This window comes from Calliphora vicina, chromosome 1 (assembly GCF_958450345.1).
Source record: "Calliphora vicina chromosome 1, idCalVici1.1, whole genome shotgun sequence".
Taxonomy (NCBI): domain Eukaryota; kingdom Metazoa; phylum Arthropoda; class Insecta; order Diptera; family Calliphoridae; genus Calliphora; species Calliphora vicina.
In genome coordinates, this window is record NC_088780.1 from 18,536,698 (window position 1) to 18,562,282 (window position 25,585).

At 30.9% G+C, this 25,585-nt stretch overlaps 4 protein-coding genes across 8 annotated transcripts in view; 1 reads left to right on the forward strand and 3 right to left on the reverse strand.

Annotated features, from left to right (window-relative positions):
• Window positions 1–1,301: 1,301 nt before the first annotated feature.
• alphaTub84B (alpha-Tubulin at 84B) lies at window positions 1,302–3,599 on the reverse strand. The gene is made up of 2 exons (XM_065513363.1): window positions 3,439–3,599; window positions 1,302–2,938 (listed from the first exon to the last, which is right to left on the reverse strand). Exons 1-2 carry the CDS (start codon window positions 3,439–3,441, stop codon window positions 1,589–1,591), a joined length of 1,353 nt encoding a protein of 450 aa, XP_065369435.1. The 5' UTR covers window positions 3,442–3,599; the 3' UTR covers window positions 1,302–1,588.
• A 1,689-nt stretch (window positions 3,600–5,288) lies between these two features.
• On the forward strand, window positions 5,289–5,872 carry e(y)2b (enhancer of yellow 2b). Its single transcript, XM_065514584.1, has 2 exons — window positions 5,289–5,483; window positions 5,549–5,872. Exons 1-2 carry the CDS (start codon window positions 5,428–5,430, stop codon window positions 5,772–5,774), a joined length of 282 nt encoding a protein of 93 aa, XP_065370656.1. The 5' UTR covers window positions 5,289–5,427; the 3' UTR covers window positions 5,775–5,872.
• On the reverse strand, window positions 5,836–8,852 carry Mco4 (Multicopper oxidase 4). The gene is made up of 4 exons (XM_065498877.1): window positions 8,792–8,852; window positions 8,364–8,720; window positions 6,570–7,804; window positions 5,836–6,114 (listed from the first exon to the last, which is right to left on the reverse strand). The coding sequence occupies exons 1-4, from the start codon at window positions 8,850–8,852 to the stop codon at window positions 5,860–5,862; spliced, it is 1,908 nt and encodes a 635-aa protein (XP_065354949.1). The 3' UTR covers window positions 5,836–5,859.
• Window positions 8,853–13,563: 4,711 nt separating this feature from the next.
• Alh (Alhambra) overlaps window positions 13,564–25,585 on the reverse strand; it is a 91,507-nt gene continuing 79,485 nt past the window's right edge. For 2 of the 5 annotated variants that reach the window (XM_065515239.1, XM_065515080.1), the window contains 5 exons: window positions 24,608–24,797; window positions 24,390–24,542; window positions 18,834–19,173; window positions 17,662–18,502; window positions 13,603–13,737 (listed from right to left, as the gene is read on the reverse strand). In XM_065515239.1, coding sequence (XP_065371311.1) covers window positions 13,696–13,737; window positions 17,662–18,502; window positions 18,834–19,173; window positions 24,390–24,542; window positions 24,608–24,797 — 1,566 coding nt within the window. In that variant the 3' untranslated portion in view covers window positions 13,603–13,695. Of the gene's footprint in view, window positions 13,738–17,661; window positions 18,503–18,833; window positions 19,174–24,389; window positions 24,543–24,607; window positions 24,798–25,585 lie in introns of all 5 variants that reach the window. The other 3 variants (XM_065515406.1, XM_065515160.1, XM_065515316.1) reach the window with 3 other exon arrangements.

Consider the following 25,585-nt stretch of genomic DNA (forward strand, 5'->3'; position numbering starts at 1 on the left):
AATTTAGATTGATTTGGAACACTCAGATAACGTAAAGACTATTTTTTTTACAATTAACTTATAACGTAGATTAATAAAACTAAAGAATTTTGAACGCTGGATATTTTTTTCTTTCATTTAGGATTATCTAGTTTAATTAAATGTATAAAATGCTAAATACTGAATTAAAAATATGCTAATTTCTAACATCCTTGTAATGCCAAGATTTAATATTATTCAATTTATCTGCAAAGATTTTCATACTTAAAATATTATATGATTATAGAATTTAGTTCAGAGGAACAAAAGTTATTTCCAGAACCGTTTATAATAAAATTATTTAATTTAGCTTCAATCATGTTCAATTTTTGTTGAGTAGTGTAAATCGATAGATTCATTTCAATGCTAAAGCAAATATACTTTGAACTTAGCGGCTACTAACTAACATTTATAATAAACTAAACAATTTTAAATAAATTATACTTATAGGGCCTCTGCTTACTACGTTTACTACTTTGTTTAAACAAATAAAGTAAATCAAACAACTTAATATCTTTGTGGGCAGTGATTTCATCCAAATTTAGTCATGTTTCAAATGTATGTAACTCTAAATAAAATGTAAATGAAATCATCATAACAGATAAAATTATTATTATTCATTCATATGACCATAAAAGGCAATGTGTGTGAGTTACAAATAGAAAAAACTCTATACAAAAATAGTTATAATAAAAACCCACCACATAAAACTCTTTATAATAAAGACCAACACACAGCAACAAAAGATATTAAAGGCAGCTGGCTGAGCAGTTGCTAGCAACAAATAGAACGCTGAGAATATAGAATGTTTAAAAAAAACTGTACTTGGCAGGAGGGGAAGATATGAAAAATCATAAATAACAACGACGATTCATTAATGAATGAGTCATAGCTAAAGAAGTCTGAGAATTACGGAAGTAATGTTGTTCATTATCTCTAAAGTAATTTTTCAAACATTTTTGTCTTGAGTTCAGCCATTTCTTTTATTTCAAGTTGTCTATTTTTAAATTAGTTATGTCTTCCGCTTATACACACACAAGTGCTGTTTATGCACCATGCATTTTTAGTTTCCACCGATTTATTTTTACGAAAAAACAAAAACGAATACAAAAATACCCACAAGTTCATTAAACTTGAAACAGTCATTTCAACAAGCCCATTTTCTATTCCCATCTGCCTTTTGCTAACATTTCCCACAAATTCTTCCAACTAGATAAAACTATTTTTAGTTTCTTCTAGTGGAAATCTTTTCCCATTTTTCTTTTAATAAAAAAACAATAAAATTTATGTTTTGGAATTTTTCATTCAATGCAGCTTAAGCCATTCATTTATTATGTTTTTTTCATAGTATAGCTTTTTTTTCGTGTTTAAAGTGCATTTCTTTAATTTTTTTTTAGTTCTTTTTTTAAATTTGAAAATAAAAAATTTACAAGGGGTAAAGGATTCGTTATCATTAAGAGTTTTGTAAGTATATTGAATGTTTAGTTGGGTTTCAGCTAAAGAGGTCGAGAATTTTTTCAATACACGCTTCTTCTTTGTCTTTTTCGAGGATGATGATGGGTTTGGCTGCTTAATATTCTTCAGCACCTTCGCCCTCACCGTCACCGGAGTCCATACCGACTTCCTCGTAATCCTTTTCGAGGGCAGCCAAATCTTCACGGGCCTCGGAGAATTCACCTTCTTCCATACCCTCACCGACGTACCAATGGACGAAAGCACGCTTGGCGTACATCAAATCGAACTTGTGATCGAGACGAGCCCAAGCCTCGGCAATGGCGGTGGTGTTGGACAACATGCAGACGGCACGTTGTACCTTAGCCAAATCACCACCGGGCACAACAGTGGGTGGTTGGTAGTTAATACCGACCTTGAAGCCAGTGGGACACCAGTCAACGAATTGAATGGTGCGCTTGGTCTTGATGGTGGCAATGGCGGCATTGACATCCTTGGGCACAACATCACCACGGTACAACATGCAACAGGCCATGTACTTGCCGTGACGAGGATCGCACTTAACCATCTGGTTGGCGGGTTCGAAACAGGCATTGGTGATCTCGGCGACCGACAATTGCTCGTGGTAGGCCTTCTCGGCTGAGATGACGGGAGCGTAGGTTACCAAGGGGAAATGGATACGTGGGTAGGGCACCAAGTTAGTTTGGAATTCAGTCAAATCAACATTGAGGGCACCATCGAAACGCAACGAGGCGGTGATGGAGGATACGATTTGGCCAATCAAACGATTCAAGTTAGTGTAAGTGGGACGCTCAATGTCCAAGTTACGACGGCAAATGTCGTAGATGGCTTCATTGTCGACCATGAAGGCGCAGTCAGAGTGTTCCAAGGTAGTGTGGGTGGTCAAAATGGAGTTGTAGGGTTCTACAACAGCTGTGGAGACTTGGGGAGCGGGATAGATGGCGAATTCCAATTTGGATTTCTTGCCATAATCGACAGACAAACGTTCCATCAACAAGGAAGTGAAACCGGAGCCGGTACCACCACCGAAGGAGTGGAAGATCAAGAAACCTTGGAGACCAGTACATTGATCGGCCAATTTACGGATGCGATCGAGGACCAAGTCAACAATTTCCTTGCCAATGGTGTAGTGACCACGAGCGTAGTTGTTGGCGGCATCTTCCTTACCAGTGATCAATTGTTCGGGATGGAACAATTGACGGTAGGTACCGGTACGTACTTCATCGACTACAGTGGGTTCCAAATCGACGAATACGGCACGGGGCACATGCTTGCCAGCACCGGTTTCGCTGAAGAAGGTGTTGAAAGAATCATCACCACCGCCGACAGTCTTATCAGAAGGCATCTGGCCATCAGGCTGGATACCGTGTTCCAAGCAGTACAATTCCCAGCAGGCGTTACCGATTTGTACACCAGCTTGACCGACATGGATAGAGATACATTCACGCTATAATGAAAAAGATAAAACAGAAAACAATGTGTTAAAAACGATTGCAATATTTAAATTGGTGAAACTATTTTGGCATAATGACGTTAGTTAATTAGCAGAAAAAAACATGACGTCAACTTTTTTTTCTCTTCTCTATTTTTCCCCCTTTCTATTATTAATGCATGGGTGCGGCCGGCTTCAAGAGGTAGAGAAAATTTGCACAAGAAAATGTATGTATACTTTTTCTTTTAAACAATATAATAACCGGTGAAATTTGTTTTTCTTTTTTCAATTGTTTTGCATTTCATTCATTTTCACAAAAATTTGAAGAATTTTATATATAATACACAATAACGTCCAACACACATGGCGAAATTCTAGATCATTTTTTTTAATGTTATTGATTTTTTTGTACATTATTTTACTACTACACTGTTTTTTCTGCTAATTTAACCAATTTCATTAGTTTTTTTTTGTAAACAATTTGTTTTTCTTTTATCAATCTTTTAAAAACTTACCATTTTGATAAATTAGTTTTCTTTTTACACACAAGGAGAATAAATTCAAAAGTTTATTTGTTGTCTTGACGTTAAGTTCGGAGATGCCGGCTATGAAGCTTACCAAACTGATATCGAATGATTCAAATTTTGGACTACACTTGTATTTATACGCTTTTCAACAAATACAGACGACGCCTACTTCGTTTCATTGATTTCGCATAATTGCAGTGCATTTCAATGTTGCCAGCACTGCCGAGCTGTGTTTAGTTGGTATAATTGTTACAAAAATTGGCAGCACTGTGACGTATTTTAAATGTTGGCTAAGCTGTAATAGTTTATTAAGTAAAATGGATAAAACAGTTTTATAGTGTGATTTGAATTTGGTGAAGTATTTAGTTTAAAAAATAATTAAATTGGTATCATTTAACAATTAATTGCTGTTGATCTTAATGTGCACCTTTTTTAACATTGTTTGAAGGTAAGTTCAACATTTTTATTGGTATTTAAATCAGTATTAAACCGTTTTGTGTTTGTTTAAAGAAGCTGCCACATAGTGAGACATTATTTTCATTTGTAATTATAAAGTGGTACAAATATGTAAAAATGTTGTGCAAAATTCATTTCAACTGAATTAAGTTTATCAAATGTTTTGTTTGTTTCAATTAGATAACTTTGTGGAAATATATGAAGTGTAAACCAACTGGTAAATGCAACATGGCAAATGTTTTTATTGTAAAGACATGACACTCCCTGCCTCTGATTTTACAACCTCATTTTTAAATGATCAGTTTGGCAGTTTTCATAACAAAACTATTTTGTGCAAAAGCATAATTTAATTTTTTTATTCAAATCTTCGACCATAGATTGTTAGCTTTGTGACTGTTGTATCAATAGGGAATTTGTTTTCTGAGAAAAAACATCTGTTACATAAACTTAATCCACAATAAATCGTGTTTTTCATAAATAATTTAAATTGTGTATTTAAAAAAACAACAGTTTGGATTTTAGTATTTTTTTGTTGATAGAAAATCTTAATTATAAGTATAAAATCGTTAAATTTTTTTTAGGAGTTTTGGGATTTTAAAATCATATAAAATAGTTGATATCTGCTATAATTAATGAATTATCTGAACAAATACGGTATCATTGAATAATGCTTCAAAATTATTTTCATCTGTTATAGAATAGAGCACAATATATATTGTGAACCAAAACTACATATTGAATTCTATGACAGTACTTAAGAAAATGTCGATATACCGAACAAATATTTTTAGGGAAGTCGTTCGATATACCCTAGAGTAGAAAGTGTAAATAAAAAGTGTAAATAAATGTGTGTATCGGAAAATTGTAACCCCCTGTCTATACTTGACAAATATTTATCATAACAATGACGTTTGTTGTCAAGACAAAGTTGTCTGAGCAAAAGCACTAACAATTTTGTCATAACGAAGCAATAATACTAATAAATGGAGACTATACCTAATAATTTTATATCTTGACAACCATTTTGATGTTTATCATTATAAAAATTTATCAGGTATAGATAACGATAACAAAAAGTTGCCCACTTTGTTTTCTTGCGACTCCGCTCCCCATTGGGAGTCCAAATTCAAATCTTAAACTCAACAACACCTCTATGGCCATGGGAAATTTCATTTAAAATTATAATTTGTTCCCAGTGGTATGTGCAGTAATCTGACATATTTTTCATATGAAAATACAAACAATTTTATCTCGAATACTAAAATGTTAGTAAAATTTAAATTGGAATGTTAAAGTCGATAATGCCGTGCTATTTTTAAAGTTGGCATTACTGTTGATTCTAAAACAACTCTGTTATGTTTAACAATGAAGTCGATAATGCCGTTTACCAAATGTAAACAAACAACAAATATTTTTGGTGAAATTGTGAAAGAAGCCTCTACAAAACTAGATTTTATTCAATATTAACGGTATTTTTCATTATACAATACAGCAGCCAACATAAGTCCATTACGAAATAAAATGACTTTAACAAAAACCGTAGATCAAATGACGATTTTAAGTGGAGATAGATCCAAGTAAGTTTTGAATATCAAAATTCCTGCCAAGAATTCTCTACAATAGCTCTACCACTTTCGCACAGACTTAAAGATTTACTTTGCAATCGTTTGGCTGAATGTGGTTGGCGTGATGAGGTGCGTCTAATGTGCCGCACCATTATCAAAGACAAAGGCAACAATGTCAAAGTGGAACAACTAATAACCGAAGTTACACCTAAAGCACGAGCCATTGTACCAGATGCTGTCAAAAAAGAATTACTCATGAAAATCAAGGCCATATTAGCTGCCCAAGAGGGCATAGACTTGTAGCATAATTTATAACTTAACTATTGTATACAAAAAATAAATTAAACAATTATTTTCTTTTAAAAAAATGTCCATTAAATAAATTTATTTAAGACACTGAATTGCATAAACCACAATTACTAACGGGACACATTTTCATTTGAGTATCTTCACCCACACGCAGCACAGCCGCCATGCCATTTTCCGCATGTGTAGATATGTGACAATGGAAAATCCAATAGCCGGGATTATTGGCATAGAAACGTATAATTGTATAGCCATAGGCGGGTACTTGCACAGTATCTTTAAGGGGAGCCTTGGTAAGACGTCGTGGTAGTGGAGTACGGCGATCGATTTGTTCAATCTGAAATTAATAATATAAAGTTTAAAATGTATAATTAATAATTAGCAATATCTTTCCTCAAATAATCGATTCGATTTCTACACCAAAACTATTTGTTTCTTAAATTTAATGAGATTTTAAAATGACATGTTTCATTTCATAATCTAAAATATGGATATCTAATGATAGACATTTGAAAGTCCTTTCCAACGAAGTAGAAATTCGGACCAACAATCGGCCAAATTGGGAAAAAATATTTTTTAACCGAATTTTGTTTTCACCGATTGAAAATAGCTTTTAATCATTTAAAGTGATGCCTTAATAATATGTAATTAAGAAAAATATGTATACAGACTTGTTTTTCATAGAATTTTTGTTGGCAAATCTTCATTACTACGATTTTTTGCACTTAAACCCCTACAAATGTATATGTATTTGTTTTTAGAAAAATAGAGAGAAAACAGAAATATATTTACCTTATCTATTTTATCTTCGCCCAACACACCCATACCCACAACACGAAATGTATAGCCGTGTAAATGTACTGGATGTGCAGTATTCGATTTTCCCGATATCACGATTTCTATGTGTTTAAAAGCCGGAACTTGTAAAACATTCGAGCACTTGCAATGCCGCTTCAAACAATTAAAGCCCAACCCTAATTGCTGAGTACGATTACAAAACAGTTTGCCAATGCCTAAATTACGTGTTTGCAATAGCGATACTCTGGGCATAGTAAAGGTAATATCATCCATTTGAAAGAGAAAGGCACCCCCACGTATAACCACATTCATACTAGTATATAATGTCATATCGGGACTTTGAGTTGGTTTATTTTTGAATAGTAAAGCTTTGACATCATTAAAACCAAAACGTTTACGACTTGCCGATGTACTAATATCTAAACCATTCATTTCCACAGCATTGGGTGGCTCATAGGAATAATTGGGTGCAGCTCCTTTGGGCATAGCCAGACGATCAGCACCCAAATAGTGTAAAACAGCTTCTTGATGTAATTTATTAATTTCACAAAATGTATAACCTTTGATACGTATCCAATAGTTGTCCACCGCGCGATTAGCATTCAATACAAAATCAAAACGTTCGCCACCATGGAAGGTAATTTTTTGCACAACTACGGGTTCAATATCATTGCCATCACTTGATATTACCACCAAATCATGCTGATCGATGCTTAAACTAACCGGACAATTGGTAACGCCATTGAATATTACACGAAATCTATAACGACCGCCACGAGCCACAGAGAATTTGGAATATAGTATAGGCTTTGTAGGATCCTTTAAATTGCGACCCAGACCATTGATTAGTATACTCTTGGGTACCGTTTCATCCAAATCTTTCATCCAATCTTGCAGCATTATAATATGTTCCGTATAATCGAAATCATATAATTTTGCATGCATATTATCTTTGCGCGGTTGACGCACCACCATACCACCGGCCAAACCAAATGCTCTTTGATGATCTGTATGACTATGCCACCAGTGAGTTCCGGCATGATCGATCTCAAAACGATAGCGATAAGCTTGACCCGGTTCTATGGGATACTGGGTTACATGTGGTACACCATCCATATGGGGATTTGATGTCTGATGCATACCATGCCAATGTATGGTGGTTGTTTCATGCATACTATTGATTATATCGGCCACAATGGTATCGCCATTGCAAGCTTCAATCACCAGACCTAAAGTTTGAAGGGAATACAAGAAAATAGAAGAAAGCAATATATAAAAGGACTTGGAAATTTCACGCCTCCTCTGATTTTTCAAAAAATAGTGGAAATAAATCTCTAATTTCTAAACGGATAGTCCGATTTTAATAAAATTCATGGTTATAGAATATGGACAAAAATGCCATTTTTTGTACTGCGTAATTTTAGTATGACCTTAAGTTTTCGCTTTTAAACGAATTCTTACATTTTGGTGGTTAGTAAATCGAATCGTTTTACTTTCAATGCACAAAATCGTGTGATTTAAAGAACTTCAATTTGTCAATTAATTTTTTATATTAACAGGGAGGGAAAATATTTTTAGAAAACTCTTATTTCGGATTTTTTAAATACTCCCAGACTTTCTCCTAATAATTTAAGGGTCCTCACAGACATTTCCTACTGATTTTATACTGCTGACATTTGATAAAATTTATTCATTTAATTCATGAGAAAGTCAAAATGTTTCATCAGATCTTTTACATGAATATAGTTTAAAAATTGTTTGATTTCCCGCTTTAACTTCACTACTCACCTGGCAGTTGACCATTCACCACCATTACCTCAGTTCGCGTACCATCAGCATATTTGCAATCATCAAAACTTGAACCTTGGAAATTATATGCATTTACATATTCCCGATTGCCGTATTTATAACGATTTTTAGCATCTAAATAACGTGAACACCCCGGACCCATAGTTTCATCATAATGCACCACCATATAATAGTAACAGGTCATTTGTTGATTGGCCACACATTCCCGTTTGCAGGGATGATCTTGTAGATTATCACTGCGGGCCATACGCCAGTAGCGGGCTTCGCCAACTGTCGCAATTTTTGGAAATAATTTACGTATTTCATCAAAGCGCGTTGAAGGACGATTTGCATAAACTTGCAAAAAAAAAAACAATTATTTTTTTTTAAACTCTTAACACCAATAACAAATAAACCGTAATAAGTACCTTGCTTTACATCTAATATGACTATGCTTAATATCACAATAAATAACCGATATTTGTCCATGACTCTTTTCTGTGGTACGGTTCTATTTCAACTAATATTACAAATTTAAATCTACCGCCGCAATTTGTTTCTTGAGGAGTCAGTCAGTCAGTTGGTTGTCTACCTTTCATTTGATTTATTTCTGTTAACTTATAATTACCGTGTAATAATAATAAAAAAAACACAAAAGTGAAAGATATGAGCGGTTGTTATCATTATTTTCAAGAAGTTTTTCCCTCTTTTCGATGAATAATTATTGAAAACAACAAGCAATAATAGTCATTGATATTTAAGATTGATCTAGTCGGTTCGGTCGGAGTACAGCGATAGATGAGTTAACGACATGTGTATCTTAATAATTATTATTCATATTCAGATATTATAGTTTATCACAATATTTTGATTTCTATTTTAAGGTCATATTTGTAATCATTCAAATATTCCTCTTTGTTATTTAACTTGACGCAAATGTCAATGCGAGAACAATTTTGATCTGGGAAATGCTTTCATTGATAAAGCTTATGTCATTTCCGTTAATTTTATGGAAGTTGATAAATTTTAGGTTTGTTGAAAAATTATGGATTTTATACAAGAGTTTTAATAATAAAAATAGATTTTTGGTATAAAATATGAGTGATCACAGATTGAGTTTATTTTTCCTTAAATCGCAGTATTAACAAAGTTATTAACGATTTAAGATGTTTTAGTTTTTATACCCTTCACGTTATTATAAATTTGTCATTCCGTTTGTAATTTCCACAATATAATTTTCCGACCCTATAAAGTATATATATTCTGGATTCTTATAGATAGCGGAGTCGATTAAGCCATGTCCGTCTGTCTGTCTGTTGAAATCAATTTTCTGAAGACCCCATATATCTTCGGGATCCAAATCTTCAATAATTCTGTCAGACATGCTTTCGAGAAGTTTGCTATTTAAAATCAGCAAAATCGGTCCACAAATGGCGAAGATATGAGGACAACCTCGATTTTTACCTATTTTTGATCTATATCTGTATTACTAAGTCATTAATATAGACAATATGGATATCTAATGATAGATATTTCAAAGACCTTTGCAACGACCTATATAAGACCACAGTAAGTTGGACCTACAATGGGTCAAAATCGGAAAAAATATTTTTTAACCCGATTTTTTTTTTCACAAAAAAAAATTTTAAATTTAAAAAAAAAAAATTTAAAATAACAATTTTTCCAAAAAAATTAAAAAAACAACTTTGAAAAAAAATATTTTTTTTACCTAAAAATGAGGATGCACTAAGTAAGGTGAAATCAACAACACAGCTGATTTTTATTTATCTATTTTGAAAGTGCTTGAGTTTTGTCAAACTGAATTTATTTTGAAAAATTTATAAATTTTATTTTCAAAGAAAAAAATGTTTAAATCAAAAAACATGAATGAAAAATATTGGATAAAGCACTATTAAACCGTTGTTCTTTTTCAACTATAATTTAACGGCCGTTTTTTAGTTAATATGCATAAATAACAAAAGCTTTGTGTTTACATTAGTAATGGTTTTGTCAAAGATTATTTACATTGTGTGTTGACATAAAAAATAATAATTTTAAAAATTCTAACAAAAATTAAAATCTCTTTAATTTTGAAGCAAAATTTTGCTAAAATCAACGTTAATAAAAATAATAAATAAAAAATACAAAATAATCAGGTGAGTATCAATAAAATTGAACTTAAAAAATAAACATCCCATTAAAAAAATCTAAAAGATGCCAAAATAAAATTTGTTTATTTTTTATTTGATAAAACTTATGCACTTGTCAGCAAGAAGTATTGTGTTTGTTGTCGAAACGCTCTCACCTTACATATTACATCATGCCTAAAAACATAGTAGAAAAATAGAAGGTAGTTTCATTCTCTCTTTATTTTTTCAAATTCTATATTCTTTGAAAAATATAAAAAAAAATTACTTTCAAATTGAGCTAAGAACAATGCTAATTTGTGAACATTATTTTAAGAATTAACAAGCATGAGTTCCATTTTCCCCAACTGCGAAAATACAAAATATTTTTGCAACAATTCAAACATAAATTAGTTTAAAGTCAATAAATTACCCAACAAACGACAAAAGTGGCTGAATATATGTAAGGAATTGAATAAATAACATCCAACACTACATAATAGCGGTATTCACAATCTTGTGGAAATGGTCTAGCATCATTGCAAATGCAAAATTTTACAGTAATCCAATAACAAAATACACACAAAAACCTATACAATTTTGCATTTGCAATGATGCTATACCATTTCTACAAGATTGTGAATACCGCTAATACATTTTTATTTAAATTCTAAATTGTAAATTACACATTTTTTTATAAAAAATTTCACGAAAATAAAAATAATTTTTAGGAATGTGGCAACGCTTTTTATATTGATCACAAATAAAGGAAACTTCAAAAAACCTTATTTAAAAAAAAAAAATTTATTGGAACTACCTTCTATATTATCATGGCTAAAAATATTTAAAATTTGTATTTTGAAGTATAATTTGGTGAAGGGTATATAAGATTCGGCACAGCCAAATATAGCTCTCTTACTTATATATACTAAAAATATGAGTGATCACAGATTAAGCCTAGATTCCTTTAAATCCCAGTATTAACCCAGTTATTAACGATTTATGATATTTGAGTTTTTTATACTAAAAAACGATTTTTGGTATAAAATATGAGTGATCACAGATTGAGCTTATTTTCCTTAAAATCGCAATATTAACCAAGTTATTAACGATTTAATGTTCTGTTTTTCTATAGCGAACGTGTGCTTTGAGTGGACGTTTTACATGTATTTTGTTTTTGTTACAATAACAAAACACATGTTAAATTTCCACTCAAAGTACTATTTCGCTATAGAAAGTGAAATCGCTGCATTAACCAAGTTATTAACGATTTAAGATATTCGAGTTATTTTATACTAAAAATCGATTTCTGGTATAAAATATGAGTGATCACAGATTGAGCCTAGATTCCTTATAATGGCAGTATTAGCCAGATTAAGTATTAACAAGATATTTGAGTCATTTACTACAGAAAAAATCGAATTTTCAAAACTCCCTTCCCTGGATAAGGAGAGGGTAACGTTTGGTCCAAATTTCATATTTCTATCTTTATGCGTTTGAGCTGAGCCGTGTTGAATCGGTCAGAAAGAAATAATTACCTTTTGAGTACAGTTTACACAAAATAATAGACATGTTTGATGTTTTTTTTATATAATCCTTTAAATTTTATTATTTTACAATATTAAAATTTTTATATATTTTTTATACATGTTAAACTAAATAAAATTTCGTTTCGTACACTCGAAAGAGGGAATTCTAAGTTAAACAAATAATAATACAACTAATCAATTTAATAATAGTACAATTACAAGTATTTAAACATTGTTACAATATTAATAATATTTTAATTATTCATTTAACACTACTTTTGTATATTGTAATATAATAGATTAATTTGTAATTATTTGTATTATGGTTATTTTATAAACAAAATAGGATTGAGAGTTTAGGTTTAAGGTGGTTGGTTGAATGGTTGGTTGGTTGGATGTTTGGTTAAAATAATGAATACACAGGAATTGGTTTTGTATTACTATAATATTAATTAATTTAAAAAAAATAAAACAATATTCGAAAACATTCTTTCAAAATACAACTTTAAACAAAAATGTATGCACAAAATCTATCATCTTTCGGTTAAGTACATAAAACGTACTTTTTTGCTGATATAAATAAAACTCTACTTTTATGATTTTAAGAAATTGTTTAAATTAATTAACAAATTGTTAATTATACATATGTATACATATTTACTACTCCTATTATAAACTATAAATAAGGTAAATTCACTTCACTTTGTTTTATCATGGCGAAATTAAAAACTTTTGGATTAGAGCGAAAGTTTTCAATTTCACCAGAGTTAAAAATGTTAATATGTGTGATTGACTACCTCACTATTATTTTATTATTATTATTTATTGTATTTTCCTTTAATGATTCAATAAGGAGTCTATGGAAAAATCTTTCAACTTGGCTATAGACTCGTCATTGTTATTATTTATATTATTATTATTATTTATTTGAATGTTATTGTTGCTGCTACTACTACTGCTGCTGCAGTTGTTTCGGTTATTGTTGTTGCTGTTTAATTTATTATAACCTGTATTTGTATTTAATTGTGTGTTTGCTGCTGTTGTTGTCGACGTTACTTGATGCTGAGTTTTCATTTTATTACGCGGTTTACGTAAAAACTTTGTGGATATATTAAATTTGCCCGTTTTGGGTGCCTGACGAAAATTTCTCAATTCATTTAGCGTGTTGGCGGTTTTTTCCATTTCCAGATTGTTGGCATCAAAACTTTTTAAAAATCTTTGGACTTGTTGCAACTGTTGTTGAGTTTGGGCTGAGGATGTGGCCATTAATTGCTGTTGCTGTTTGGCTTTCATTTCCGTTTCATTTTCATCTTCGGCTTCATAGTTTTCAGAGTGCTGGGACGAGGATTGTGACTGCAGGGAATCGCTCTCTTCACTGTCATTGATGATTAAGGTGGTAGTGGTAATTTTTGGATTATCCTCTAATTTTTTAGCCTCATCTGTAGCAGCTTTAGATGTTGCGGCTTTTTTAACTCCTTTTGCTTCCTCATACTCATCGTCTGAAGATAATGCTATGATTTCTTGGGGTTTTAAATCATTTGCTTTTATTGTTGCTTCTACTGTTGATTTTATAGATTTTGTTTTAATACTTTTGTTGCCATCTTTATTGTGATTATTTTGTTTTGTATTGGATTTCTTGGTGGATTTCGTTGGCTGCTCTTCAAGTGAATATAAATTTCAGCTGGCCTTTGGTATGTTATCGTTTCGCCTTAGTTGTGACTGTTGGTGGGGGGGAAAATTGAAAATAAAATTAAATTTTTTGTTAATAATTAGTTGTTTAGTAAATGTTTTTCATAGTTATTTAAACTAGAAGACATATTCAAATGTGATTACAGTGAATTTTAGTTAAATTTTTTGATTAGAGAAAAGTTAAATATAAAATATTAATCTCGGATATATTGACTTTGTTCTGTAACTCGAGTGATTTTAAAAATGAATAGTTGATAAATTGATGTTCTGAAATAAAAACTTCATTTACCAATTTGGGCCTAATTCACTAAAATCTTATTAATTGAAAAATAGATTTGAATTGATGAAAAGTTGAAACAACCAAAAAATTGTAATAAGTTATACCCTTCACCTCCGTTTGTAATTTCCACAATATAATTTTCAGACCCTATAGATAGCGGAGTCGATTTGTCCGTCCGTCTGTTTGTTGAAATCAGCAAAATCGGTCCACAAATGGCTGAGATATGAGGAAAAAACCAGGACAACCTCAATTTTTGACCTATATCTGGATAACTAAGTCATTAATATAGACAATATGGATATCTAATGATTGATATTTCAAAGACGTTTGCAACGACGAATATAAGACCATAGGAAGTTGGACCTTCAATGGGTCAAAATCGGAAAAAATATTTTTTAAACCGAAATTTTATTTTCACCAAAATATTTTTTTTTTTAAATTTAAAAAAAAATTTTAAATGTCCAACAAATTTTAAAATTTTTTAAAAAAAAATTAAAATTTCGAAAACAAAAAAAAATAACTTTGGAACAAAAAATTTAGTTTTACCTAAAAATATTTAAAATTTGTATTTTGAAGTATAATTTGGTGAAGGGTATATAAGATTCGGCACAGCCGAATATAGCTCTCGTACTTGTTTTTTAATGGATTTGAATTAAAGAATACTTGAGTGATTCAATAAGGAATGAATTCGATACGTTTGGAGTACTAAGGAGTTAAGACAACGAATTAATTCGTGCTGAATGCTTTAGTATAACTGTTAAGATAATATATTGTATTTAATTTGATTTAGAAAATCGAATAAAGAATTAATTCAATTGAAAATTCGATTGAAACTGGTTTATTAACTCGAAAGTAGAAGGAGTAAGTAAACATGGAATCGATTTACAGAAAACCAAAATATTTAACATAAAGGGAACAGTCAAATGGACCCACGTGAGCTGGACGGTTATCTGTTAACCTATATGTAATGCAAAGAACAATACAAAATCGAATAATCGAGTGATTTCAATAACGAATTATTGAAATAAATCATGTGTATAGATTTTCAGAACACTAAAATAAGAATTCGGTTTACAGAACACTCTGAACATTATGTTTACAAAATTAAACATGTCTCAAATCTTTTCCATAACTAAAATTCACTGCACTTTTAGAAAATATAATTAATAAATATACATACAGATGTTGACTTTAATCTAGTAACGAAAAACATGATGAAATATTAACTTTACATTAAACATTTTTATTATAGCAGTAATGAACAATTGAAAATACGACAGTATGTTGGTTTCTCTGACAGTTAGGTAACTGGGAGCCAAAAACATAATTCTGTTGTCAAAAATCTAATTGATGAGAATGTATTTTGTTATTGTATCACCAATATGTGTGAAAAGTGAGTAATTTTGTTTAATTAAATAAAATAGAAATATACATAGAGACGAAACTCACAAACTCATTGAGCTAATAATACACAGCGGAAACTGTAAAAAATCAAACAACAAGTTCCAGCCGTTAAGCAAGTAGTCAGTGTTGCCAAATTGGCAAACAAAAATTTGTGATTGCCCTCTGACAACGCAACTGAAGTCCGGTTGCCACCCAAAATCGACCCATTATTTTTTTTGCAAAAATTATTTTTTGTAAAAACGAATTTTTATATTAAAATTTTCAATACTCCATAAAAATATCAACTAATTCATTACTGCTTTAATTTGAATGCAATTTTAAATGATTGTTTTGACTGGATTTAAAGTCTTACTTAATAAGTATGTATAAACACTACAAAACACTAAAATATCAACTAATTCATTACTGCTTTAATTTGAATGCAATTTTAAATGATTGTTTTGACTGGATTTAAAGTCTTACTTAATAAGTATGTATAAACACTACAAAATCACTTTAATAATATATTGAATTTTTAAAACTATCACCACATACGTTTGTACACTACGCTAGAGATATCAATTCTCAAATTTTTATTCAATTTCTTTACCAAAAACTTGAATATTGTTTTAATATACTGCCCAATTATGAATAAAAATTCAGCGGGAGTTTGTTCCCCGGGAGTTTTTTCCCATTGAATTTGAATAGCAAAATGAGAAAAACTCCCGCGGAATTTTTATTCATAATTGGGCTGATAGAGAAAACGTTAAAAATTTGGCTGCGAAAAATCTAAATGAAAATCTCATGACAAATTTAAAGTATTGGTACCTTTATAATTCAGTAAACTTTTTTTGTGGTTATGTAATAATTGATTACATCCGTGTTTTGGGAGATGTATCAAAACAAATTTTAAAAATTCAATTACTTAAGAGATTCGTATTTAGCTTAAAACTATATTTATAATAAAACGTTAAGCAAAATTTGTCGACAACATTTAGTTACATAGGTATATTTGAACCAGAGTTTCGAATTAATTAATTAAATTTTAGTTTAATTCACAAAATCTTAATACGGAATTAAAAATATCAGCTCTTCATTTCATAAATCCATTTCCAACATCTAATTATTTAGTTTCATTCATTTTATCGGTGAATTAATTCATAACAAAATTCATTCAACCTTTGAATGAATAAATTTTTGAATTAAAATATTTGTTCTTTATCGAATTTTGTTTTTGTTTAGCTTTTAATGAATTGAAAAATTGAGCATTTTTGTAATAGATATGAATTGAAGAAAAATTAAATAATTCAATACATTTTTAAACTTTGAAATTGATTAGAATTCAATGAACTTTGAATAAGGAATGAATTCAATACATTTTAAATTAGGCCTACGAATTAATTCATTAATGGAATGGTTATGAGATAAACTTAATTTTGATTTCGAAACTGGAATAATTAATTCTTTCGGAACTTTGATTGCAACAAATTTTATTACATTGTTGACAAATTTTCGGAAAATTCATTAAAATCATGCTAGGCAATGTATAGCAACTCTCAAAATGTTGCAAACAATTTGCCTACGTTTATAAGCATTATATGAAAAAGTATGAAATAGTTATTGATTAAAATCTAGCTATGATAAAAAATCTATGAAACACATCAAACAAATATGTTGCTGGGGGTGGGGGTGTTTTAGGTAGGGAAAATATAAGAGGGGTTGGTACTTGGTTGGGTGTTGTTGATATTTATTATAATTATTTTTTTTAGCGGTTGAGGTTTGGTGGTGATGATGAATGTAAAATTTTGAGATATCAAAATGAAAACAAAAACAATAAGAGTAACAACTAACACATTTAATTATTTGCCAAATATATTGATGTAGATTTTTTTATATTTCGTTTTTATATACACATGAAGTGATGAGTTGAATTTGATTACAAAAAAAAAAGAAACGCGCCAGGAGAGTTATTCATTATTTATGTTATCTCTCTTTCTTTCTGGTTTGGGTATGTCTGTCTGGTTGTTCGGTCTTTAGCAACATAACCAAAACAAAAACTCTCTCGCTTGTAAAAATGTTGCGCCACAATGTTGCTAGACATTTTTTTGTTGTATGTTGTATTGATTACAAAAAAGAAAAACAAACAAGCATTATGAATGAATGAGATGAGTTTTAACATAAAATGTGTTTTTTTTTTTGTTTTTTTTTGCTTCTATTGGTATTTTTTTGTTTGTTTGTACACATAAGTATAAAAGAGGCGCTTTCGATTTTATTTTTTTTTGACAAACTACCTGAAGATGAGGTTTATAGGGCCCTGGATAATTGACGGCCGCAGAAGTAGAAGAAGAGGTGTTAGCACCAACACCGCCGCCACCAATGTTACTGTTACTAGTCGTATTGTTTAGGTCATTTAGACAAGATTTTGTTAAACTAAGACCACCAACACCACCACCTTGGATACAAGAAGCAGACGATGCCATAATAGAGTTGGCAGTGTGGGAAGTAGTGGTAGAGGGTGCATGAACAACACTACTACCACCAGCCGTCTGTTTAAGGTCCGTCTCATTTAGTAAGGCCGACGATGATGCAGAGGAGGAGGACGAGGAATAACCACCTAAACGATTGCCAGCTGTGTTGGTAGTATTTAATGTTACATTACCTCCAATACGCGATGTGGTCATTGGATGAGGTTCATGGTGTATTGCATGAGTGGCATGTGCTGTTGGATGAGACGATAAGTGCGTGTGATGATGCTGTTGTTGCTGTTGCTGGGAAGGAGGAGGTTGGTGCATTGCAGAAGCAACATGTTGCATATGATGATGTTGCTGGGAATGTTGTTGTTGCTGCTGCTGTTGCTGGTGCTGATGATGCATATGATGAAGTTGTTGATGCTGGTGCTGTTGCTGATGCTGCTGCAAACGATTTGCAGAGACTGCTGCTGTTGGTGGCATTGTTGATGAAGCCGTAGCTGCGTGCACTATTGACGATGATGCTAATGAAGCAGATGATGACGACAAAGCAGGCAGCATATTGACCATATTATTACTGCTGCTGCCGCTGCTGTTGTTATGTGCTACAGCTGTACTAGTTGGTGCTAGTTGTGAGGCCGCTGATGTTGAAGCAGGATGTCTACTAAAGACAACACAATCATTTATGGCATAAAATTATAAATAAAATTTTGGTTTTAATAATTTAAAGCGCACACACATATAAAAACGAGAGAGTATTATTATTTTTTTTCTAATTCGCAAATTATTACTCAGTTAAATAGCGCGTTGTTTAAATTTTATACAAAAAAAGGACTAAAAGGGAAAGTTAAAAAACAAGACACGATAAATAAAAATTGCTAATCAAAAGGGATTAAATAAATATTATAAAGTGCCGGTTACAACTTAATTTTTATCATTGACGTTAAGATGGCGTATAAAATTAATCAAAATTGTAATAACAAAAACAAACTTACCTCATAGCTGAGTGTGGCATTGTGCCAGCACTCATGGTCGAAGAACTATTAGAGCTTTGTCTAAAATCTAAACCATTCTCTATATTACTGCCTCCCATTGACGTTGAAGATGCTGATGTTAAACGACCCATTCTGTCATTTCCAACTGCTGGTGCCACCCCTGAGCCACCTCTGGAGGTACTCGATGATGTAGTACCCGATATAGAGGTTGTTGCTGCTGTTGCTAATGAAGCCGCTGTAGCAGCCGACGATGATGTTAGAGTGGGTGTAGAGTTTATGGTGGATGTTGGGGCTTGAATGGAGGAGGTTGTTGTGCTACTATTACCGCCTGACGTTGTAACTGTAATAAACGATTTTAATCGTATATTTTTGTTGGATTTTTAAGGATTTTTTTTTTTAATTTAGTGAGAATAAAGAGATTGCGATTTTTTTTAAGTGTAACGCTAGAGTCCTAACGAAACAGGTTTATAGGCAAAAACAGAACTGAAATGAACATATTCAGCCCAATTATGAATAAAAAATTCCGCGGGAGTTTGTTCCCCGGGAGTTTTTTCTCGCTGAATTTTTATTCATAATTGGACTGATTATTCCAACAAGAAATCATTATTCTTGTTCGAAACATACCAAAATTTTTCATAATATTAATTTCCAAAGCATTCACTTTACATTGTGCACTCCATTAATCTTGTTATTCCATTTTAAACAGAAAAAATTGTTTTTTGAGGGAACATTCAGAGTTAAGAGAGCCCAGAGTTAAATTACAAACGTTAATTGCCACTTAAAAGGTCTAGACAAAACGTTCTAGATTTTGTACAATACGCTAAGTTAAGGGTAATAGAGGAATATGGTCACTTATCAAAGGTAATTTAAAGAAAACGGAACAATCTGTAGATGAGTTGTAAAATTTGTAAAAAAAATCCAAAAACATTGATACATTTTTTTATTGTTTTTATTTTAAAAATAAGTTGCCTCTATTTGTTTTTTTTTTAATTTTTGTGTGGAATAATAAATTGGACCTAACCTCCGTGCTGAATTCTCCTATGCATTAAATAGGATTCCTGTATAATTTTTGCAACAACTGAAAACACATTCAAAAAGCGATTGACTTTTTCCTTCACAAAATTATAATGTTCGCTATTTTCATTTGCGACTGGGTGGGCAAATTTGAGGTTAAAAAGTAAACAGGCTTAAAAACACACTTTTTTTTGACAATTCAGTTTTATTGTCTCCAAATCTAAAGAAAAAATATGGGAATTAATAATGGGATATGATTTCGAGCAAGTGTCCACCTCTAGCACTTCGGTAAAAAGCCCTCTATGGTTCAAACTTTTCAAATTTGTTCTAAATAAATGTCAAAGGATGACAGCTCAGTTCTTGACATTTCATCATTTGACAGCCTTGCATATCCTGTATCATAGAATAATATATCCATAGAAGCGTTACTGAGAGGGAAAAAACCTAAGTCTGTTGTCAAAAACCTAAGTCGTGAGAATGTATTAGTACAAAGTTTTGAGATTGTGTTGGTGCCTTTTTAATTTTCACCAGACACACTGAGTTGTATAAAAATGTTTAAATTTTAATTTATGTAAATTTTCTTCTATTTTCAATACCAAAAATTGAAACTCTGTTCAATAAATTAAATTCCACCAGAAATAAAATTAAGTGTCAAAAATTAATAAAAAATATTTTTTTTTCGTTTGAGCAAAATTAACGTGTTTCGGAAATAAAATGTGCTGTAAATTGTTAAAAAAAAATCATAAAATAGTGTATAAAAGTGTAATAAAGTGGTTCGGTCTGTATTTAGTCGGAAAATCAAAGGTAAAATTTCAAGTATTTTGATGTGTTAATTTCTCTCACAAGTATGTTGAATTCACATATCACAAGCAAGGTTGCCAACTCTTCAGCTCAGAAAATGGCTAGATTTAGAATTAAAAATGGCTAGAAATGGCTAAAACCCAAAATAACTGAATACAAATTCATAAATATTGTCTTTTTATTTAGTGAGATCGACTTTACTAGTATGTAGAATATTACATTTCTTAGCAGATTAAAATATTGTAATATCAACAAAAATTGGTTCCTTTTTGATAAATTAAACAAATTTCTGGGCACTTATAAACAAAATCGGATCCATTAAATAAATGCAAAATTGATTTTTGAATATGACTGATGTGTTTGCTTTGGAAACAATTTCGCAGCCTGTTCTCATCAAATCCTCTATATACGATTTTTTCTTTGTCATTTGATGAAAAATATTGTTTTATTTTTAAAAAAATTTCAAGAAAAGTTTAAAATAAAAAAGGCTACGACAGAATAAAATGGCTAGATCTTCCGGCTAGATTAAATCTAGCCATTTTTTTATGGCTAAATGAAAATAAAATCGCTAGATCTAGCCGAAAAATGGCTAAATTGGCAACCTTGATCAAGTACGTGTGAAGAGAGGAATTATTGTTACTCTCAGTTGTGCCTCTAGTTGTACCCTATGTCCTGTACATTCTCGATATTGATAGAATAACGAACAACAGTGACAGTTGGATGCTCGAAAAGTTAAGAACTTTCGTATTTAAAACATAAGCTTTCATGTTTTTTTCATGAAATTATTGGCATTCTGTATTCATTTCTTAGTGCCATTTTCTCAATCTCTGGTTATCGATTTTCGTAACGTTATACTTCAAATTAATATTGGTTGTATGACTTAAAAATGCAATTTATTAATTCTGTATTTCTGATTTTAATTTGACAGCGTTTATGATATTAAGTGCCCTGGAGACGATCAAATAAACACATCAATCACATAGTTGTGTGCGTGTAGTCGTTCTTTTTCGGCTATACGTACACGTTATCGGCAATGATTGATGAAAATCAAAAAGTTTTGATTTGTTGTGATTGACAATCAAATTTCGTTTTCTTTGCGTTTGCCGTTCACGGATGAAAAAAAATATTCATATTATGTATTTTACGTCTCTGATTAACAAAAAAAAACTCAGTTACTTCGAGATTTTTGGTAATAATGGAAAAGTGCGTCCAAATACAAATGATGATTGACGTATTTATTTGTACGTCTTCTTTAAAGCTTCAAGCATACGACACTCACACATATGCACTGATTGACGGGTTTATTTGATCGTCTCCAGGGCACTTTAAAGCAAAAGTGAAGTTTTTAGTACAGAAACTGATTCAAAATTTTAGAAAAACATATAATTACAAAGAAATATCAATTCCACTTTGAAAACTGAAGAAGCAAAATACGATCGGAATAAAATTCTGTGACAGGCTTGATGGATTCCGAGCAAAAAGAACTCTTTGGAGGCCAAGAACGAATCAAACCAATTTCTCTGTTGCAAAGTGTAGCATATCCCAAATAGGGCGTTCTGCATCGATCGAAAAAAATTGTAATCGGACAGGGCAAGGTGTGGACTATAAGGCGAGTGAGACAAAACCACTTTATTCTAAATACTTTTTAAGAGGTATTGTAACATGTGGCCTAATGTCATAATGGAATATAACGGTTTCATGTCTGTCCGCATATGCTGGACGTTTTTCGGCAAATACTTGCTTAAAACGAATCCGTTGTGATCGGTACAGGTTCCCTGTGATGGTCTGTCCAGATTTCAGCAGCTCATAATAGATAGGACCCTTTTGCTCCCACCAATTGCAGAAAATTACCTTAGCGCCATGGATATATGGCTTTGGTGTCGATTCGGCTGATTAGCCGGGCTTCGGGTTATCGTAATGCATACGTTTTTCATCACAATTAATGATTCAGCAGTTTTTCAGATATATAAAATCATCTTTCAAGGTCTCTCAGCTTCAATTCGTATGGTACCCAATTTCCCTGCCTTTTGATTAATCCTGCAGCTTGCAAACATTTTAAAATTGCTGATTGAGTAGCTCCGAATGGTTTTGTAACTTCTTGTTGAGTTTGACAACAATCTTCATGGAGTATTGCCTCTAATTCTTGCTTCAGCGGCACTTTTTTTTTTAAATTAAAGAAGTAAAGTAAAACATTTCGCATATGATGCTTTGTTGGCACAAAATTCGACATTTTCGAAGCAAAAAAAAACTTTGTTTATGATATGTACCCTTCAAAATGACATAATTATTAAAAACAAAAATCGTGTTCAACAGTTTCGACATCTATTGTAAATCCCGCATTTTTAAGTCATATCCAGTTTCTGTGGCAGTTATTCTTAATTTTAAGATACAATTTACAAATAGATAATTATCTCACGATTTGTGTAATTGCAATTGAAACAATAAATTAGTATTTAAATAACATTTGTTATAATAAAAGTACAACTAAATTCCCTGTATGTACTAACAAGTGATTAAAATTATAAAAGTGCATAAATATAAATCTATATATTTTTTTATTGCATAAAAAGTGTGAAAATGTATGAGAAATTTTGAGTATGGATCCAATAACCAGGAGAAGAAGCCATTGTAGAAGAAATTACAACAATAAAAAGGGAGTATATATGAATATGAATATAAAACAAAACATGCGCCACCATATTAAAAAATAAATAAAAATATTTAGAAAAGCAAAAAAGCTTTTTGATTTTGTTTGTTTGTTGTTTAAAAAAAGAATTATTCTTTATTGAATTGATTTTTGTTTTGTAATTAATAGAATAGATTAACTTTTATTTATTTTTTAAACAAATAAAATTTAAGAAAAATAACTTATTTAAAAAAGAGAATTACAATAAGCCTAAAAAAGAAATAATAATAATAATGATAATAAATGTAGTAAATTTTTTATTTAAAATTAGTTTAAATAAAACACGTTTTTATAAGGTAAAGTTTTAATTAAGTATGTATAATATTTAAGAATTAATTACAAATTATTACACACAAGTAAAAAAAAATTAAATTAAAAAAAAAGGAAATTGTATTAATTTGAAGGTTTGATATTTGATTGAATTAAGCTTAAAAAATGAAAAATATACATACACAATTTAAATTATATAATACATATTTAAAAGTTGTATTAAGTATTCAAAATATATGTATAATTGGAAAGGTAAGAGTGAGTGTGTTTTGTGTGAGAAAAATTTAAACTATATATACAAAAAATATTAAGTGAAAGAGAAATTAAAATTAAAAAAAAAATACACAATATCCAGTTATAAATTTAAAATGTATGAATTAATTGGAAACAGAAAATATGTTAAAATATTTGCATTTAAAGAATTATAAAGATAAAATAACTTATTTTCTTTAATAGTTTATTATAATATATAAAAAAATATAGTAGTTTTTTTAATGATAAACTTATAATTAAATGTAGCTTTTATTTGAATATAATTTAAAAGTTTTTTTTTTTTTGTTAGTTTCTTTTAATTAATATAAATTATATTTGTTTTGTACGCTTTTTATTCTTTGTTTAAGAGCCAGGTTTTGTGAGAGAACAAATATTTTGGTTGCATTCTTTGCTTTTTTTTTAAACAGACACAGAGTTTAGTTTTCAATTATCCCTTTATTCTCTAGTGTTTCTAATTAAGGGACAAACAACAAGACAAGTTGTAAATTTCTTGTTTTCTGTTTCCTACTTACCTTGACTCTGTGTTGTGTTTGTATTTAAGGGTATAGCTAATCTAGCATTAACAGCTAATAAATGGTCACGTCTTGCTATTAAACTGGACACATGTTCCTCTAATCGCACATTTTCCGTTTGCAATTGATGTAAACAGGATAGGAGAGAGGCAACTGTAAGACAAATTTTTAGATTTTTTTAATATATAAAAAGATTTTGTTTTAGAAATTGAACTTACTGTCAAAGTGTTGGGCTTGCTCCATTAGAAATTGTGATCCTTGTTCCCATTGCCTTTCTAATAGCTGTTCCAGACTCTGGGGTATTGCCAGATTACCATTTGCTCCGCTGCCAAACATTGAAGCCAAAGGACTGGGACCGGTGGCAGCCACAGTTGTTGTGGGGACAGCTGGTGTGGTTGCAGTATTGCGCTACAGTAAAAAAAAATTAAGAATACATTAAATTGAGTATTAATTAAGGCTTTAAATTGTAAGAAATTATTATATTTTAAAGTTTCAATGTTTTATTTAGTTTATCCCAGACAAAAACCTTTTCAAATTCAGTGCAAGTGAGTAAGACCTAGAGAAAACTAAGAAAAATTAAGCCTTAAATGTCAGCGGAAAATGTTTTGCTTTAAATCTGTCTCTATTATTTACAGTTAGTGAAAGCATTTGAACATTAGCAATGAAATTCCCTGAAATCAAGTCACACTACTCCATCCCTTAGTCCCCTTTTACAATGCAGAAATTGAAAGGCAGACAGACGAAGTTTGTGGACGAGGGGTTCAAGAGGTAGAGTGTGTATTACACAGGTCTGCCTTTCAATTTCTGCATTGTAAAAGGGGACTTATGGATCTAAGTTCAAATGTAGAAATTGAAAGGCAGACCTGTGTAATACACACTACCTCTTGAACCCCTCGTCCACAAACTTCGTCTGTCTGCTTTTCAATTTCTGCAATGTAAAAGGGGACTAAGGGATGGAGTAGTGTGACTTGATTTCAGGGACTTTCATTGCTAATGTTCAAATGTATCACTAATTTTAAATAATAGAGACAGATTTGTCTTCTTGACCAAATGAAAGCAGCAAATGAATAAATGTCTAAATGAAAAGTAATTTCTGGAAACCCAACTGTGGTAAAGTCGATTCAAGGTTTTGCGGACTTTTTAGCTAAAGGTTGGTCAAATTTGAGGTTATAAAGTAAAATAGCTTAAAAACAAAG

Bases quoted from the DNA above. Each gene is read 5' to 3' on its own strand.
- Mco4 (XM_065498877.1), bottom strand. From the start codon at position 8,852: ATGGACAAATATCGGTTATTTATTGTGATATTAAGCATAGTCATATTA. The intron at 8,721-8,791 runs GTACTTATTACG...TTTTTTTGCAAG, and splicing joins CATATTAGATGTAAAGCAAG to TTTATGCAAATCGTCCTTCA. The intron at 7,805-8,363 runs GTGAGTAGTGAA...TTCAAACTTTAG, and splicing joins GGTGAATGGTCAACTGCCAG to GTCTGGTGATTGAAGCTTGC.